The 19,891-nt window shown below is 45.8% G+C and overlaps 2 protein-coding genes and 1 non-coding gene across 4 annotated transcripts in view; all 3 read right to left on the bottom strand.

The window, feature by feature from the left end:
• Window positions 1-11,543: 11,543 nt before the first annotated feature.
• On the bottom strand, window positions 11,544-13,920 carry RPS13 (ribosomal protein S13). Its single transcript, XM_040989040.1, has 6 exons — window positions 13,848-13,920; window positions 13,666-13,714; window positions 13,489-13,567; window positions 12,578-12,747; window positions 12,122-12,222; window positions 11,544-11,621 (listed from the first exon to the last, which is right to left on the bottom strand). Exons 1-6 carry the CDS (start codon window positions 13,868-13,870, stop codon window positions 11,588-11,590), a joined length of 456 nt encoding a protein of 151 aa, XP_040844974.1. The 5' UTR covers window positions 13,871-13,920; the 3' UTR covers window positions 11,544-11,587.
• Window positions 12,859-12,948, bottom strand: LOC121162247. Its single transcript, XR_005884767.1, has one exon. It is a non-coding gene; the product is annotated as a small nucleolar RNA SNORD14 (small nucleolar RNA).
• Window positions 13,921-16,685: 2,765 nt separating the features above from the next.
• PIK3C2A (phosphatidylinositol-4-phosphate 3-kinase catalytic subunit type 2 alpha) overlaps window positions 16,686-19,891 on the bottom strand; it is a 101,554-nt gene continuing 98,348 nt past the window's right edge. For both annotated transcript variants that reach the window (XM_040989038.1, XM_040989039.1), the window contains one exon: window positions 16,686-19,776. In XM_040989038.1, coding sequence (XP_040844972.1) covers window positions 19,594-19,776 — 183 coding nt within the window. In that variant the 3' untranslated portion in view covers window positions 16,686-19,593. The remainder of the gene's footprint in view (window positions 19,777-19,891) is intronic.

Below are 19,891 nucleotides of genomic sequence, written 5' to 3'. Positions count from 1 at the left end.
GGAGCTGGATCAGAGGTGGAGTAGTCAGGGCACAAACCAGTGCCCATATGGAATGCCAGTGCCTGCAGGTAGAGGAGTAGATTGCTCTGCCACCACACAGGCCTCCAAAATTATTTTTTTAAAAAATGGAATCATTGTATATTTTGCATATCTTAATCCATTTAATCAATCCACTAGTCAATTATAACTGGAAGCAGTTGCAACTTTCCACAATTAGAAATATTGAAAATTTGTGGGAAAAAAAATAGGCTATGGGCCCAGCGCGGTGGCGCAAGTGGTTAAGTCCTCGCCTTGCATGCCCGGGATCCCATATGGGCGCCGGTTCTAGTCCCGGCAGCCCCGCTTCCCTTCCAGCTCCCTGCCTGTGGCCCGGGAAAGCAGTCGAGGACGGCCCAAAGCCTTGGGACCCTGCACCCGTGTGGGAGACCCGGAAGAGGCTCCTGGCTTTGGATCGGCATAGTATCGGCCGTTGCGGCTCACTTGGGGAGTGAATCATCGGACGGAAGATCTTCCTCTCTGTCTCTCCTCTCTGTATATCCGCCTTTCCAATAAAAAAAATAACAAAAAAAAAATAGGCTAAAAGTAATTCTAACTAGAAAGTTCTGAAAATGGATAAAATGCTTTTAAAAACAGAAACCTTAGAGTTGGAAAATGCCTTATGAATCAAGCAGACAGCCAACAATCCAGGGGGGAAATCCAGCAACTGGCAAACAGTCATTTTCAATCAATCACTGTTTCAGTCAAAAATGTCAAAATGATGGATTCGTCAGAACAGTCCAATCATATGTCTGTGCGTGGGAGCCAACCAGCACTTCCTCCCAGCCCTGCTTGTGTCTGGGAAGAAGCCGGAGATTCCCACCGCTGGCAGTCCTGCCTGGGAAGTAAACAGCAGACCAAAGGCACGTGTCCAGCAAGTGCTGCTGTCTCCGGGCCCAGCTGCTGCTGGGCACGGGGAATGCCAGGCAAGCAGGACTGTTTCTGCCTTGTGCCCTCCCAGGGGCTTCCAGTCCCGCCTGGAGAGACAGCTCCATCTGCACACAGCTCAGCTGCAGAAGGTGGGGAGGTGGGAACTAGGCATTGGGGGGAGTGGAGAGAGGCAGCAAACACCACTGCGCAGCTCCTCCATCTGCTCCCACCTCAGCAAAACGCCCCGGGGGCTTTTGCTGGGAATCTAGTGACTTCAAAACACAGTCGTTTAGAATGCTTATTTGACTGCTCATGGATTGCATAGGTCAAGAATACAGCGAGGGCAGCTTGTCTCTCCTCCCAAATGCCTACGGTCTCCACTGGAGGGAGGAGGCCCATGGCATGTCCTCACTCGTGTGTCCAGTGGCGGGACCGGCTGTTGTCCGGTAGCTGCACAGAGGCTGTTTCCTGGAGCCCCTGCACCAGGCGGGGGCTTCCTTCGTAGCAGGAAGACCTGTTGCTTGTGGTGTTCCACTCAACAAAGCCTTTTATGCCCTGGCCTCAGAAATCTCTGAGGTGGCCTTCAGAAGGACTCAACTGGTTGCATATAAGCACAGCCTGACATTTTGATAGGATTGCTTTATTTTCCATTTTATTTGAGAGAGAGAGATCAACTATCCATGCTCTGGCTTACTCTGAAATAGCCACAACAGCTGGATCTGCACCAGGCTGAAGTCAGGAGGCAGAAACTTCACCTGGGTCTCCATGGGTGTGGCAGTGATCCAATTACTTGAACCGTCATCTGCCTCCCAGTTACATTAGCAGGAAACTGGATTGGAAGTAGAGAAGCAAGGACTCAATGTGGGATGCTGGTGTCCCAAGAAACAGCTTAACGCACTATGCCCCAACACTAGCCCATTACAGACACTTTACTCTTAACATGCCCCAAATCACGTCACAGTGTGCTGTCCAGGCTGTCCTCTCCCACTGTCTGACCTCAGTGACTGTACCTCCCTGTCCTGTGGCCCAGGACAGAACTGGCAGTCTCCTTTCCTCTCTTTCCCACTCCCCATAACCAACCCCACCCATGTCTTGACAAACTCACTTTTCAGATATTTCTCTAGTCCCAGCTACAGTTACCCTTCTTTTGGACTCCAGCCATGCCTTCATCCCTGACCTCTCAAATTCACAAGGCCCAGTTCTCCTTCAACGTGCCTTCCTCCATTCTTCACACAGCCAACAACAGAGTATGTGCAACTGTGAGGCTGATTCAAAACTTTTATCAGTTTCCTTTCACTCTTCTCATTTGAAAGGTAGAGAGACAGAAAGGTCTTCCATATAAATAATGCAGGCCTGACCAGGCCAAAGTCAGGAACCCAAAACTCCATCTGGGTCTCCCACTTGGCAGGATCAAGTATTTGAGCCATCACTTGCTGCCTTGCCAGGTGCATGTTAGCAGGAAGCTGGAATCAAAACCAGAGCCAAGGTTTGAACCCAGGCTCTCTGATGTGAGAAGCGGGTACCACAGGTGGGGTCTCCTCTGCTGCACATCCCTGTAGGCTTGGCACCTGCAGGCTCTCTCCATCCTCCCTCAGCCACACCTGCCCCCCTGACACTGCATCCTGCCCTCTCCTCCTCCTCCCTTCTCTTATTTCCTCAGGTAACAGCCCAGGAGCCACTTCCTCTGGAAGTCTTCTCTGCTGCACTGGACATGCCTGTACCACTGAGCATCGAGGCTACTGCAGTAGCAGGCACACCACCCCTCAGCCCTCAGCACACTTACATGGTGGTTATGCGACAACTCTTCCTTTCCCCAGAACCCTGCGGTCTGCGTGAGGGGAGGCACCACATCTGGTTTGCTCACTGCTGTATCCCAAAGCCTAGACTAGCACCTGACATGTGACTCAGTAGATACTTGTAGATCAGTTGGTTAGACGGACAGATTGATGATAAATGGATGGATGAGAGAGGAGAGGCAAAGGGCCAGGGCTGATGTCACTTTAGAGAATGTTACTAAATCAAGAGATGGGCGGGCTGGCAGCATTCAGAAAATGACTCACAGCACACCTGATTTTCCCACCTTCAGGCAAGCATAGGCCAGCGCCCAGACAGTTGGGATTGGAAACGCTTGTCCCTGCTGCCCCAGGGTTCTCTTGTCTGTCTGCTTCTAGAACTTAGTGCAGGGTGAGGCAGGACCACCCTGCACCCCCAGCCCTCAATAGTTGCCCCACCCCAAGTCCTCCCCACTAGGTATGGCAGTACACACACCCCTGGCATACCCATGTGCTCAACCTCCAGCCCTTCAGGACACAGCCCCCAGTGGCCCTAGCCCAGCTCCCCCTCTGTGTGGTGTTTGGGCTGCTTTCTGCCTTTCCTGGGTGTTCCTGTGCTCCTGGCTCTGTTCTTTCACTATGTGGAGCCCCATGACAGTCTTTCATATTACACCCATTAGGGAGGAACAACTACCACCCAGAAGTGAAAAACATGCTCCTTTTTCATCCTTTAGGACCTGGCACTGTAATGCAGCAGGTAAAGCAATGCCAGCATCCCATATTGGCACTGGTTCGAGTTGAGCTACTCCACCTTGGCAAAGCAGCAAAAGATGTTCCACATGGCATGCGTCCCTTCCTCCAAGTGGGAGACCAAGAACCCTGGCTCCTGGCTTCAGTTATTACAGCCATTTAGGGAATGAACCAGGGAATGGAAGATCGATTATTGTCTGCTTCTAACTTTTCCCTGGGCATTAGCAGGGAGCTGAACCAGACGCTAACCATGCAGGACACAAACCAGTATTCATATGGGACATCAATGTCATAGGCAGCAGCTTTACCTACTGTGCCACAATGCTGATCCCAGAGTGAGTGTAGGCCTGGCATGATAGCTCCACCTCCAGGTGCCAAGGTCCCATGCGGGTGCTGGTTTGTGTACCTGTTGCTCCACTTCCCATCCAGCTCCCTGTTTGTGCCCTGAGAAAGAAGTCAAGGATGGCCCAAAGCCTTGGGACTGTGCACTCACATGGGAACCCAGAAGCAGCTCTGGCCCTTGGCTTCAGATGAGCTCAATTCTGGCCATTATACCTTTTGGGCAGTGAACAAGCAGATGGAAAATCTTTCTGCCTCTCTTTTCTGTAAATCTGCCTTTGCATAAAAATAACTAAATTTTTTTTTTAATGGTGTAATGTGAGAACCAGATGGAGGTCAGGACTTCTGGCTTTAGCGTGACTCAACTTTGGTTGTTTGGTTATTACAGCATTTGAGGAATGACCCACCACATAAAAGAGCTCTGTCTCTCACATTTCAAATATATATGTATGTGTATGTATGTATGTATATATGTATATATATACATATATCTTTTTTTACATGTGAGAGTAATTTTTAAATTATAAGAATTTTTAGGCAGAAAATAATGTTAGCACCATCAGCAATAGCAACTCTGCCACCTAGCAGCTGAGGAGAGGAACTGCACCTGTATACAATCAAGCAAATCTCCAATCATATCCCCCTGGAACTGTCACCAAACCGTCCCAAGAACAACTTCTAAATGAAAAGACAAACAAAAAGACTCAGAGCGGGCCCGGCGCGGTGGCACAAGTGGTTAAAGGTCCTCGCCTTGCACGCCCGGGATCCCATATGGGCACCGTTTCTAATCCAGCAGCCCCGCTTCCCTTCCAGCTCCCTGCCTGTGGCCCGGGAAAGCAGTCGAGGACAGCCCAAAGCTTTGGGAACCTGCACCCGCGTGGGAGACCCGGAAGAGGCTCCTGGCTTCGGACCAGCATAGTATCAACCCGTTGCGCTCACTTGGGGAGTGAATCATCGGACGGAAGATCTTCCTCTCTGTCTCTCCTCTCTGTATATCCGCCTTTCCAATGAAAAAATAATAAAAATAAATCTTAAAAAAAAAATCAAATAAAATGAATCTCACAAAACAGCAATTTAAAAAAAAAAAAAAAGTTGAAGCTTCAGGCCTGGCGCGGTGGCGCAAGTGGTTAAAGGTCCTCGCCTTGCACGCCCGGGATCCCATATGGGCGCCGGTTCTAATCCCAGCAGCCCCGCTTCCCTTCCAGCTCCCTGCCTGTGGCCCAGGAAAGCAGTCGTGGAAGGCCCGAAGCTTTGGGAACCTGCGTGGGAGACCCGGAAGAGGCTTCTGGCTTCGGATCGGCATAGCATTGGCTGTTGCGCTCACTTGGGGAGTGAATCATCGGACGGAAGATCTTCCTCTGTCTCTCCTCTCTGTATATCTGCCTTTCCAATGATAAAAAAATAATAATAAAAAATAAATCTTTAAAAAAAAAGTTGAAGCTTCTCAGAAAGAAATGAAGAGCTGGTAGTAGAACACGAGAAATTTAGAGGCTCAATTCAGAAAACCTAATACACAACGAATGAGCTGCAGAAAGCAAATACAGGAAATTCAAGAAAACTACAAGGTGACTTTGTAATGGAAACAGTTCACTGAACACCCTGTAGAACAAATATAAAAAATTAAAGCAGTGGTTAGGGGTGAGTGACAGTGGATCAAAGCCATAGCTTTGGATGCCTTGTCCCACACTGGTGTGCCTGAGACCAAGTCCTCCCTCCATATCTGATCCATCTTCCTGCAGATGCACCTGGCAGGTAGCAAATGATGGCTCAAGTGTTTTTCTTCCCTGCCATATAGATGAAAGGCCCAAACTGAAGGCTAAGCCCCAAACAGCCATTACAGTAGGCAACTGGGGGAGTAAACCAGTAGATGGGGGGAAAAAAAAATCAAAGCACCAGGAGGCGCTAAGTCCTCTGAAAACAGCAAGATTAGGAACCTAATCCTGCCTGGGGGAACCTAACTGAAGGTGCCAGCTACACAGACATCTAGTACAAGAGTCTTCTGGGTAGGGAGAAGGCTCTAACAAGTTTGTATGGAAAGCTGCAGGTGACTTGGAAGGGTAGGAGAGGAAGAGGGGCTGCTGGAGGCCAGCGCACAGGGGTTCTTTATGGGGACTTCCCATGTGTCCCTCCAGGTCCGCTTAGCACCTTGCTGCAATAGGTGCTTAAAGATTGCACCAAAGTCCTTTGGCCTCTAGCTTATTTATTTATTTATTTTCATTGCAAAGTCAGATATACAGAGAGGAGGAGAGATAAAGATCTTCCATCCATTGATTCACACATTGCAGCAGCAATGGCCAGAGCTGTGCCAATCCGAAGCCCAGAGCCTCTTCCTCTGGGTCTCCCACGCAGGTGCAGGGTCCCAAGGCCTTGGGCTGTTCTTGAATGTTTTCCCAGGCCTCAAGCAGGGAGCTGGATGGGAAGTGGGGCTGCAAGGATTAGAATTGGTGCCCATATGGGATCCTGATATGTGTAAGGTAAGGACTTTAGCCACTAGGTTACTGTGCTGGGCCTGCCTCTGACTTTCTGAAATGTGGCTAATGGAAGGCACTGGCAAAACAGCACAATCCAGGAGGAGCTTCAGATGAGGGCCTCAGCTTGCCAGGTGGCCCTAGCAGCTGTGGGAACTAAGCCCTGCACTCCTCAGCCCAGAAGTTGCATGGTTCCCAAGGACCTGCACATAGTAAGTTCTGTGGTGCTCAATAATTCATACAAAAACTGTCCCACTGGTGAACTCTTCAACTTCTTTGATTATTCCCACCTAATTTCCTGGTACTTCCTTGTACAGCATGGTAAATTTACTTTGCAATTTTTTCATCTATGAAAAATAGAGTGGCAAAGAGAAAATCTATGTATTGTTTGACTCTCCAAAAACCTGCAACAGCTAGCACCAGGGCAGACTGAAGCCAGGAGCCCAGAGCTCCATCCAAGTCTCCCACGCAGGTGTCAGGGACCCAAGACCTTGAGCCGTCATCTGCTGCTTCCCAGGACACAACAGCAAGAAGCTGAGTGAGACACTTACATAGTGGGCTCAGTGCAATGGCCCAGTGCCTGAATCCTTGCCTTGTATCCTCAGTGGACACCAGTCTGTGTCCCAGCTGCTCCACTTCCTATTCAACTCCCTGCCTGTGGCCTGGGAAGGTGGTAGAGGATGGCCCAGGGTCTTGGGACCCTGCATTTGCATGTGGGAGGCCTGGGGGAGGCTCCTGGTTTCAGACTGACTCAGCCCCTGCTTTGCAGCCCGTTGGGAGTGAACCAGTGGACAGATCTTTCTCTGTATCTCCTTCTGTGTATCTGCTTTTCCAATAGAAAATAAATCTAAGGAAAAAAAAAAAAAGAGGGCCTGGCACAGTGGCCTAGTGGCTAAAGGCCTCGCCTTGAAGGTGCCAGAATCCCATATGGGCGCCAGTTCTAATCCCAGTAGCTCCACTTCCCATCCAGCTCCCTGCTTGTGGCCTGGGAAAGCAATCAAGGACAGGCCAAAGCCTTGGGACCCTACATCCACATGGGAGACCCGAGGAAGTTCCTGGCTCCTAGCTTCGGATTGGCACAGCACTGGCCATTGTGGTCACCTGGGGAGTGAATCATCGAATGGAAGATCTTTCTGTCTCTCCTCCTCTCTGTATATCTTTTACCTGCAATAAAAATAAATAAATCTTAAAAAAAAAAAAAAAAGATAGACTAGTGCTGTGGCAAAATAGGCTAGGTCTCTGCCTGCGCCTAGTGCCTGTGGTGCCAGTATCCCACAAGGCTAATTTGTCACAGACGTTCCACTCCTGTCTAGCTCCCTAATAAACCTGTGTAAGCAGCAAAAGGGCCCAAGTGGTTGGACCCCTCTACGAGAGGAACCAGAACAGCCCAGGCTCCTGGTTTTGAAGCAGCCCAACTCCAACCACTTGGGGAGTGAAGCAGCAGATAAAACACTTCTCCCTGTCTCCTCTCTGCAAATCTGCCTTTCAAATAAGTATCTTAAAAATAATTAAAAAAAAAAAAAGTGAAGTAGCTTTGACTTAAACTGATAACTCATCTGGAATGCAGGAGTCCCAAGCAGTGGTTTAACCATTAAACCACAATGCCCACCCACGGTAAGGATTTTTAGATTTTTCTGAGTTGGGAAGCCACTGGGGGTTCCTGAGAATGTGGGCCAAGATGATTTGCATTTTTAAAAGATCACTCTGGGTTACTGGGTATGGAGAAGACCTGGGGGTAGAGTCCAGCAAGACAGCAGTGAGGCTCTTAATAATAGCCAGGGCAAGATGACTTATACAACAGTGTTAATGTGAAGTGGTGCAAGAAGATTTGGTGATCAGGGAGAGACGTGATGTTAGAAAAAAGTAGAAAAGGGCTTCTGGCTCAAGAATGAATTGCCATTTCACAAATATGGAGCCATCTGGGGGAACTGGGCTACCAAGATCAAAAGCTGAGCCTGGAATAAAAAATTCAGGTATTATGGAGATCCAAGAAGGGAAGTGGAGACCAGTTCACACCTAGCTCTGGGCATCAGATAATATTTGTTCTAGATGTATAAATGATTTAAACACAGAAGCAGCGAGGTTCAAGGGAAGACACTAGAGTGTCACCAAGGAAAGAGGGACACTGGCCATGGGGGTGCAAGAACCCCACACTGCTGGCGAGTGCAAAGCCTTCCAAGTGTGGTTCTCCAGAGAAACCTGTCTCACGTGGAGCCACGGGTGAGAGGTCCTGGATGGAGAATAGCACCAAGAGAAACAAGCTACCAATTACAAATAGGAGGCTAGGTGTCGTTGCTGCATCAAGTTACGCTCCCGCCAGCAACCCTGGACTCCCCTACTGGAGCACTGGTTTAAGTCCCAGCGACTACGCTGGATTCACTTCCCTGCTACTGCACACAGGGCAGCAGCAGATGGCCTGCATATTTAGATTACCTGGATGGATCCCGGAACTGGCAAATCAAGAGCTCTTTCTATATACTGCTTAGCCTTTCATGGGAACTGGTATTGTGGCACATGTGGCTAAATCGCTGGGACACCCACACTCCTACTGCAGTGTCTGGTTTGAGTCCCAGCTGCTCCACACTTCCTATTCAGCTGCCTAGCAACATACCTGGAGACAGCACATGAAGGCCCAAGTGTGGGTTCCTGTCACTCCTGTAGGAGGCCTGGACAGTGTTCCTGGCTCCTGGATTTCGCTGGCCTAGCCCTGGCTATTGTTAGGGAGAAAACCAGTAGATAAGAATTCTTTCATTTTAGGGACCCGGCACCATGGCCTAGTGGCTAAAGTCCTTGCCTTGAACGCGCCAGGATCCCATATGGATGCCGGTTCTAATCCCGGTAGCTCCACTTCCCATCCAGCTCCCTGCTTGTGGCCTGGGAAAGCAGTGGAGGATGGTCCAAAGCCTTGGGACCCTGCACCCACGTGGAAGACACAGAAGAAGCTCCTGGTTCCTGGCTTTGGATTGCCACAGCACCAGCCGGCTGTTGCGCTCACTTGGGGAGTGAATCACCAGACAGAGGGTTTTCCTCTGTGTATATCCGACTTTGTAATAAATAAATAATCTTTTTTCTAAAAAAAGAATTCTTTCATTTTAGAGGAAGAAAAATTAACAGGGGCAGGCATTATGGCACATTATGGTTAATGCACACTGTGGGAGATAGCAGATGGCTTACGTACTGGGCTCCTGCCAACCATGGGGGAGACTCAAGCTTCTGGGTTTTCTGCTTTGGTCTGCCGTTTTATGTGCTTTTATGTATTTATGAAGGACCAGTATGTACCAGATAACCATGACTATGTAACAAGGATACAAATCAAACACAAGCTTATGGCATTTACTTCCAAATAGAAGCTGAAGAGTTTATGAGCAATAAAAAATATTATGCCACATTTATTCTAGCAATTTAAATGGCCTGAATCCCATATGGAAATAGCTAGGTTGAGTCCTCATTTAGCTAATTCAGTTGTTACAGTGCACCATGGTGGGCACAAAAGACATTGGTCAAACTTGCATGAGCACAGATATATTTCTCTCCTGTGGAGAAAATGAAAGATCTCCTGATTAAATTCAGATCTCATTAAACATAATAGTAAGTCAGCTTTAATAAACAAATGGGAAAATAAGGTAATCATTAACTTTTTAACATGTATCTTACAGGATGGCAACTATGGAACTTCATCAACCTGTCACAGAGCCAGAAATACACAATACTGATTTAGGATGAAGCGTAATAGTTCAACTGGCTAACTCCACATCCTACAAGCACCAGTACCCATATGGGCACCAGTTTGTGTCCCAAATGTTCTTCTCATCCAAGTCCCTGGCTTGTGGCCTGGAATAGTAGAGAATATGGTACAAAGACTTGGGACCCTACACTACTGGGAAGCCTGGAAGAAGCTCCTGGCTTCAGACTAGTTGTGACCACTTGAATGAAATAGTGGATAGAAGATATCTTTCTTCTCTGTAATCAACCTTCCCAAGCCCAGCAGCTCGAGTACCAGCCCTACCTGTCCTGGGATCCCTTACAGACACTGGTTCATGTCCCAGCGGCCCCACTTCCCATCCAGCTCCCGGCTTGTGGCCTGGGAAAGCAATTAAGGATGGCCCAAAGCCTTGGGAACCTGCACCCGAGTGGAAGACCCAGAAGCTCCCGACTTTCGATTGGTTCAGCTCTGGCTGTTGTAGTCACTTGGGGAATAAATCATTGGACGGAAGATCTTCCTCTCTGACTTTCTAATAAATAAGGCTTAATTTAAGGAAATTGCTTATGTCAAATAAAGTACTAAAAAAAAATCTGAAACCAACCAGGGCTTACTACACAACTGCATTCTCTATATTCCCAGATTTCACTTCCCATCTCCAGTTCAGTTAACATGCTTTTGCTAATGGGTACCCAAGAGGCAGGGGTGATTAAGTAATTGGTTCCCTGTCACTCATGTGTGGATACCTAGCTCCCAGTTCTTGGTCCTAGCCCAAAGAAATCAAAAGTTAAGGAATTCTCCATTTCAAGTTATCTAATGTTCAAGATTAGGGTAATACACTTACTTCAGTTTCCCTTACTTGCACATAGCCACTCACCACTAAGGTACTCTACATCACATAAATAAAACAAACCTTTCAATAAGCTGCAAAGTCCAGGAACCTGATGTTTCTCCAGAACTCTGGGCCCAAGACAGAACTGTGCTCACTTCCTGTTCCCTGTTGTCACCTCTTCCTCAGTATCCAAGGTTTCTCTGTACCAGATTCTCCTTTCAGCGACACTGTCCTGAAGCTTCATTGGGCCTTAAAAGGTTCCTTCCACAAGTTCATGGAAGGGCCATGCATGTTAAGCTGCTGATGCCAGCGACCCATACTGGAGCACAGGTGTGAGGCTGGCTATTCTACTTCTGCTCCAGCATCCTGGATCTGGGAAGTCAGTATCAGATGGCCTAGGGACTAGCTTGGACCAGCCTTGGCAGCTGTAGCCATCTGGAGGAAGTTAGCAAATGAAGTGTGCTTTCTATAATGCTGCCCTCAAAATGAGTGCACACTTTTTCCTAGTAAGTTTTCTGTGAAATTTTAAAAAGAAAAATTTTCTGTGAAACCGAGTAAAATTTTATCTTTAAAACACCTCTGTGCACAGGAACCATCAATCAGGTTATGCGGTTTAAACTAGCTTAGGGGCAGTAAAAAGTTGAAAATTAATACCGTATATTACCACTTCTTATGAAAGCACATGAATTCCCCATCAAAAAATCCAAAACACACATCCATCACCAACACATATTATACTTTTTTTTAAACAAGGAAAAAAATCCCACAAACCAACATTTTTTTCAAACAATGATTTTATTGCTTGAATACAGAGTCAAATTTATGCCACCAGGGCAGATGCTGTGGATGACTCACTGAAAAGGAAAAAAAAAGGGGGGGGGGAGGGGTGTGAGGAAATCAGGATTAACACTGTTCATCAGTATCCATTCATTCACACAACCTGCCTGCTAAGGAAGCTATTCAGAGATGGCTAAATTAAACCAACTACAGGGGGAAGAGCATCAAGTGGTGGAGTCAATCAACTTTATTGTGCGCAGCACACTGTGTCAAGCAAGAACTGGCCAACGCTGGGAAAAACCTTTCTGATTAACTGCGCCTCAATCACCAGAGAGCAATTCAGGCAAAAACCCACACCAAGCTAACATCTGGAAGCAAAGATCAGAAGTGAACCTTCACTCTTGATCCAAAGGAAGTGAGAGCTTGTTGCAGGCCGGACCATTTGATTATGCATTCATGGCTGCTTTCCCCCTGCTATGGCCAAGCTTAGAGTGTAAAATATTTACTGATAAGTCCTTTGAGTTAGTACCTACTATCTGGCCAATTCCTGGAGCCCCTGACAAAAAGGTATACTTACTATTTCCAATTGGGAGGGAGGACCCGCTTAGTCTTGTAGTATCGAGCCAATCGGTGAATGCGGCTCTCTATCAGAATCAGACGGAACTTGGCATCCTTATCCTAAAGATAATTGTGAAACAATTTAAGAAAAACCATTCCATACAAACGACTACCAAACAGCTACTGAGGAAGGAAATGGGAGGGCCACAGAGCACTTATTCTAATGAAACATTAGCCAACATTCTGGAGCAGAATGAGAGGGTTGCTTAGATGAATGTGGGGGGAATATGAGGCTTCTCTGCAAAGACTTGATGGGAATGGGCTGGAAAAGAAACACCCCCGGAAAATGCGATCACGTGTCTAAGCAACTGGGTAGCCTGCACTGGGTGGGGGGAATTAACAGCAAAGATCCACTCCTGTTAGGAACTTGTCCCAGCAACTACAGTTGGTCCCAGCAGTTATTTCTGCTTCTCACCTTTCTGTTCCGCTCCAGGTGCTTCCGCACAGCAACGGCTTTCTTAATTAAATGATACAGATCCTCAGGGAGATCAGGAGCCAGGCCTTTGGACTTCAGGATCCTCAAGATCTTATTGCCTGTCACGAAACGCACCTGAGCGACACCGTGGGAATCCCTCAGGATCACACCTGAAAGAGACGTGTTGTGTGACCTTCCAGCGCGAAAAAGGCTGCAGCACAGCATGCCACGACTCCCCAATGGGAGGGCTTTCTGTGCATCAGAAACCTGCACGAGACTGCTCACTCAGACATCCAAGGAAGGTTTGCCCAACACTAAGGAGAATCTTTCTGGTGGAAACTGCGAATGTTGGAAGACGATCATCACAGTGAGCATGCCCAATACAGCTGACCTCAGCAACCGGAGCCCTGCATTTACCCTTGTTCTGTTAGCAAAACTAAGCCTGAGGAATTTCTACCACTCTTGTTAAACCCGGCATGTTCCTCCCTTTAACCCTCAAATAAATTCTCACTATTTTAATTATTTTGTCACACCTCCATCACACCACAAGCTTTAAAAGGACAGGCATTTTATGCCTTATGAAACAACAACAACAAAACCGCCAGGCATCCTCAAGAGCACGCAGCAGGCAGACCTGCCCTGATAGAGCGCCTCGCGGAGTTGAGGCGCACACAGTATGCGGCTGAGGGTGCTTCACGTCGTGTAGGAACAAACCCTACAGCTACACTTACCAGCTGTGCCACCGGGCAAGGGGGACACCTGTGGCCTCCAGTGCAAACCGGGGGTAGAGAAGTGGGACCCACTGCGTGCACGGCGTTAGGTGCTCGCGTGGGAGGCCACGCAGCCAGGGCTTACTGCCATCTTTGGAAAATTCTACCTGTTCCCCACCGCCGCCCCCCGCGCGCGCTCACCGATCTGGGAGGGAGTCAGGCCCTTCTTGGCCAGTTTGTAAATCTGCTCCTTCACGTCGTCGGACGTCAGCTTCAGCCACTACGGAAAAGAGCAGAGGGGTCCTGGGGGTTGAGAAGAAGGGGACGGCGGGCGAGCACAGCAGCCCCGGCCCCGCCCGGCCCCCGCGTGCTACTTACGGTGGGGACGCTGCGGCGATAGGGCAGTGCCGACTGGGACAGGCCCTTCCTACAACAGATACAGCGGGTGAGATGGCGGCCCGGGTCCCCACGGCTCAGCACCTCCTCCCTTGACCCGCTTTCCTCCCGTCCCGACCCCCGCAGCAGCAGCCCAGGCACCCGGCCCAGCAGCCCGAGCTCACCCGGGAGCGTGCATGCGACCCATGATGGCGGCGGACAGGCAGCAGAGAGAGAGCGAGACAGGAAACGCCGCGAGAAGCCACCCGGTACGCAGGAAGTGACCTCACACGCAGGAGGTGGAGCTCCGCTGCGCAGCAGGCCACTGCGCTCGCGAGACTACATATCCCGACATGCCTTGCGGGGAGGAGGCATTTCCCTCAGTCGTTCCCGGCGTGCCCGGCGTTCGAGCTGGTCCCGGGCGAGAGCGGGAAAGCGGGTGTGACTGCAGCCTCCCATCAAAGTTCCCTCCACACAGGCGGGACTGCCACTCGGACACGGGTTCGAATCCTGGGCCCGGAGTGGACTTGCGGTAAGCCGGTGGAATTACAAAGCAGCGGCATAGGAGTGTTCATTCATTCGCCAGTGCCGCGCTTTACCTCAGCATTCGATCGCTCAGCTTTCCTCACCCTGCATCGAGTCCGCACTACCACCATCGTCTTACTAGTGCAACAACTGAAGGTAATGGTTGTGGCTGCAGCCCCGCTAGTTCTTCCATTTGTTTGTAAGCCCGGATCTCTCAGACCAGAGGTCTCTGATGGTGAAGACTCCGTCAGGGAGTTTGAACTAGACCTTGGTGGCCCTGGTCACAAGCAGTACGTTACCGACAAGAGAGGGTTTGGGGAGCAAGATTGCCAAGGCCAGTCCTGCGTGATAGCCTAGCGGCTGAAGTCTTTGCCTTGCACATATGCCGGGATCCCGAATGGGCGCCGGTTCTAATCCAGCCTGGGAAAGAAGACCCTGCGGCTGCGAGGGAGACCCAGAAGTAGACCTCAGGCACAGCTTTGGCCATTGCGGCCACTTGGGGAGAGAATCATCGGATGGAAGCTCTTCCTCTCTGTCTCTCCTCCTCTCTGTATATCTGACTTTCCAATAAATAAATAAATCTTAAAAAAAAAATCACCACCACCAACAACAAAAAACAAATTCCTTCACGTCCTCGCCAGTGCTTCCTTGTTTCATTTTAGCCGACTTAGCCAGTGTGAAGTCATGACTTTGTATTTCCTTAAGGATTAATGTTGAACATATATGTATTTGGAGAATGTTTATTTTGGAGAAACATTTTAAAATCCTCTGACCATTTTAAAATTGGGTTGCCTTATTGTTGAGTTGTAAGAGTTCATCATATATTTTGATTACTAGATCCTAATCAGATGTACTATTTTCAAATGTCTTTCCCCTCCATTGTGTGTGTAATCTTTACCTTTTTAATTTATTGGAAAGGCACAGTTACTGAGAGAGGGCAAAACAGATCTTCCACCTGCTGGTTCACTCCCCAGACTGTCTCAAGGGCCAAGGCTGAGCCAGGCTGACGCCAGCCAACAGGAGCCACTTCAGCTGGGTCTCCCAGTGTGGGAAGCCAGCTCCCACATGGAATGCAGATGGTGGAATCACTGGCTGTGCTACATCAGATAGCTAAAATTTAAAACTTGATGGATTAAAAAGCTAAACAAAAGAAGTACATTGGAAAAGCTGTCACAGCTAATGACTGAGAATACAGTAGACATTGGAAAAAGAAAATAAGGAAAGGTGGAGAGAAGCCAAAGATATTGATAAAATTGGGAAGGCCTAATATACATTTGTTGAGTTCCAAAAGAAAAGTAGAATGCAGCAAATACAGCATTTGAAGCTAGTAGAGGGACCAGTGCTGTGACACAGGAGGTAAAGTTGCTGCCCACGGAGCTGGAATCCTGAGTGCCACGCCCCAAGCAATTCCCTGCTACGGTGCCTGGGGAAGTTGCACAAAATGGTACAAGATCCTTGGGCTCCTATTCGCATGTGGAATACCAGGTTGAAGCTCCTCATTTCAGTCCAGCCCAGTCCTGACCATTGCAGCTATATGGGGAGTAAACCAGTGTACAGATTTCTCTAACTCTGCCTCTCAAATAAAAAAAAACAAAACAAAGGCTACCAAATATTAAGAACTGAAGGTTCTTGACCCACAGATTTAAGAATCCTAGATTTAAAAATAGATTTTATTTAAAATGATCTGATGAGGTCAGTCTTAGCTAATAATCACTGAAGCTTTGTGATAAGTTGTTCATTCGTGGAGTTAATTATATTGTCTGATTTTCTATGTTTGAAATTTGCGGAATAAGGTTTTTAACGACTAAGGATGCAATAAAGATTTTTTTCTTTAAAATCTGTCTGACGGGAATTCAGTTTTTCATTGCAAGAACTGGTTGTAATTGATATTCCATGATTTTTGCATCCTTTTGCATGTCATCCTAGGATCAGAGAAGCACAACCTCATGCTCACTTTCTAGGATGAAGGTTCGGTCAGAGCTGAGGCAATCCAGAGCCAGGAACTTCTTCTAGGTCTCCCATGTAGGAGGGTCCGGTCCCAACGCCTTAGGCCATCCTCCACTGCCTTCCAAGGCCATAAGCAGGGAGCTGGATTGGAAAATAAGTAGTCAGGACACGAACTGGTGCCCATATAGGATACCAGCAACGCCAAACATTTCTTTACACAGGTCTGTGATGTGGCTGTTCGTTGCTGTACTGATTATTTAAGTAAAATACCCAAGGCCAGGGACTGTATTCACAAAAACATTTCACATCTAAAAAGCTGCTGGGGATGAAGCAGAGTGGCAGCATTGCAGACCTTCACAGAACCAGGCTCCCTGAGCTTCACAAACCAGGCTCTCTATGTGGCATTTTTAGGATTGACAGGCTAATTCTGAAATTTAGGAATAATTAGACTGAATAAATGCCTGAGTGATATGCAAGGAACAATAATATTAAATTCACATTATACTTTGGAGCCAAAAATTATTTCAACAATGAAAGAAATGATAGAAGAGTTTCTTTATTCCAGAAATATTTTAATACAATCATAGTACAGTTATAAAGTCACATTCAATCCACTTAATATATTTAAAGTATTAATAAAAATACTATACATCTTTATGCACTATCTTAATATAATTAAAGTATTTGGTTCTTATAGATGAGACTAGTTCATATTTGCACTGCTAGTCAAACAGCATGTGAGTTTCATCTATGGATTAGGGTAGTGGGGCGTCAGCCTTCTGGATCTGAAGTCTAACGAAAGTGAGGATATTCTTTTTAAAAACACAACACTTGAATTCTAGAAATAATAGTTAACACATTTAAGGCAAGATACAGGAAACTTTTATACATCTTTAATTTGAAGAAAGAATGTGAGGGGGCTTCAAAACATTCAAAGAAAATGTGCATTACTTTTTAATTCCATTTTCCCACGAATGTTTTGAAGCCTCACTGTACATAACCAATGGTCTGTGAACCTTCAGCTATCTACAAATTCATAAAAAGGGAGTGAGAGACACCAGTGCCAGGTCTACACTGAGTTCCTCAGCAGAGAAAACAATAGGTCCTTGGGAGTGAACCATTATCTTCAAACCCTTAAACACTGGGAAGGAGAAAGCTTCTGGTAGAGAATTTATATGTAACATAATTATTTTCACTCAATAAAGAGAAGAATAAAATATTGTGATCATACACAAAAAATTAGTGTCTTGGCCAGTTTGCTTATTAAATTTTTTTTTTTTTAGTTTGCTTAACCTTAAGCCTTTAAAAAAATGTTTGAAAATTCAGGCATTTAAAATTGTTTGAGTAGCAGTGGTAGTGCAAAGAGGCTGCCCTCCTTTGTTTTTTTTTTTTTTGTTTTTTTTTTGGTTTGGGCTGCAGACCAGCATTTCACAAAGGAATAATTTATATTAAGGTACATGTAAGACAAATGTATGGATATTTTAATGACCAAAGAAGGCACAAAATGAATTAAATAAAGAGAAATATTACCACTTATTCTGACCTCTTGTTAACTATACAGCATTAGTCTTAATATATACTCTTAGATATGATTCCAGGTTTCCTGTAACTAAAAAGTGATTTCACATAGTCTAGGCTCTAATTGTATGAAAAGACACTATTGTAACAGACTGCGAAAAGGCAGTCCATGTTGAGTCCAATTAATCATGACCTTACACCAAGACAGTACACTTCTCTTTTTTTTTTTACAGTGGCTGACAACTCATGGAATGGAGTTAGATTTCAAAAGCTTCAGTGAAAATTTCTAGTGCTATATTACATTTGCAAAGCTGCTCAGACATTTTAACAAGAGTTAACTGTATGTGGAAAAAGCAAAGAGTGGAGCTTTGATATATATTTTAATTAACTTATTAGACAACACATTTCAACATAAAAAAAACAGACATTAATATATCCTACTCATAGGTTTTCCTACAAATGGACCATTAGTGTTAGGCACCAAAAAAATTCAAGTTTTTTCATTTTTTTTGCCTTTAAGCCATTGCACTGATAGATCCTCACTCTCATTTCGGCTTTGCAAGTATCACCATTAACATCAAACCCTTGCACAGTTTGTTAAAAAAAAAAAAAAAATCTATTCTGGGCAGTTGAACTGGAGATTGTCCTTTCTCTCATGGTACCTTTCAATGCATATTTTGTTGGTTTTCTTACAGCAACCAGATTGCTGTGATCTCTATTACCATTTAAAAAATATCTGAATTTTTATTCTAACCATGAAAATTACTATATATACACCTATATTTAAACAAAATCATGTCTGACATTGAAAAACTAAAACAAATCTTATTTTTAATGGTTACTATTGAATAATTTTAATCCTGTCCTCTGATTTCATATCATAGTATGGAAAACAACAATCCATATGAATGGACAATGTTTATAAATGTAAGACAGTTTCAAAGATGAACTATTATAGAGGTTTGGAGTTTAGAATCCTTATCCTGAGCCTCCTATGAAGTCTTCTCTACTTCAGGAGTTTTTGTAGCAAACGGGAAAAAGGGCACATGGCTGAAGAACTTGCATTTGTTTATATAGGGAGTGATGTATATAGATATATAGAGGTGGTGTGACCAAATTGCAGTTCACATGTCTGGGAATAAATGTAGGATTATAATGGAATGATGGAAATTAGTATACAACTGTATCAATGAATCTCATTTAGTCATGGGGCAACAAAAATGACTAAAGTAAATCACACATCACAAGTAGAAAAATGATCATTTTGTGGGGAAAACATTAGTACGTAATTTCACTGAAAACGAGTGAGAACTACTTCTTTAGTCAGGAAAGAAATCAGAATGAAGTGCCAGGGAAGCATATAAAGTAAGGCACCATTATTTACAACTTTAGTGATTGGCACTTATTCTGGAGAAGGCTTTAACAATGAGTAGAAAAACAGTGTATTTTTTTCCCTAGGTCTACAAACTCCATAGTAGTTCTTAAGATAGTGATCTACTTGTGCTTTGCTTTTCAGCCCTGTGACTAGCAGCTGCATTTTATGGTAACATTCTGCATCTTTGGTGTTTGTGAGCATACACAGTGGTAAAGGCTGTAGAAGGTGCATCCAGGAAAACAAACAGGCTATGTCTGTATGGGAAACAACACAACGAGGTGGCGAAACTGACATGGTATGATCTGGAAGTCCCTTTGAGGACTTACTATTACATATTACATGTAGGGTTTACAGCATTCAATATAATGACTTTTAGACAGCAATGGCTTTCAGAAACTCATAAAAATTAGTTATGTGACTGTTGGTCCAACAAATATGTTATAATTCAGCAAGTATTTATAATTTGTGCTCAAGTATAAAAATACTATACAGAGTTCACCAGTGTGTGTGCATGGACACACAAGTTGATAATTATTCTTGCTTCCAAAGCTCAGAAATTCACCAGTTTATAAGTAAGTTGCTGCAGTCAGCTGATACCACTTGACTGTCTCTTTGCTCAAGTTGAAGTCTTTCAGAGGCAGGGTTACTCCACCTAAGAAAAAGTTCTCCCGCAGAGATTCTGCACTGAGTACACTTAGTTGAAGTTCCCTCTGTCTGAGGGTTTCTTTGCTGTACCCACTGTACACAAGCTACAAGAAAGGAAGAAAGAAGTAATTAATTATAAATTAAAGTTTGTTGGTTTCTTGGAATATTTTAAGTGAAATACAGGTGAAAATATTAACCAAAGAGTGACTATAATGAGAC

Source organism: Ochotona curzoniae, unplaced genomic scaffold (genome assembly GCF_017591425.1).
Source record: "Ochotona curzoniae isolate NIBS_2020 unplaced genomic scaffold, NIBS_Ocur_1.0 contig_517, whole genome shotgun sequence".
Taxonomy (NCBI): domain Eukaryota; kingdom Metazoa; phylum Chordata; class Mammalia; order Lagomorpha; family Ochotonidae; genus Ochotona; species Ochotona curzoniae.
The sequence above is the reverse complement of the archived record's forward strand: the minus strand, read 5'-3'. Positions and strand labels throughout refer to the sequence as shown.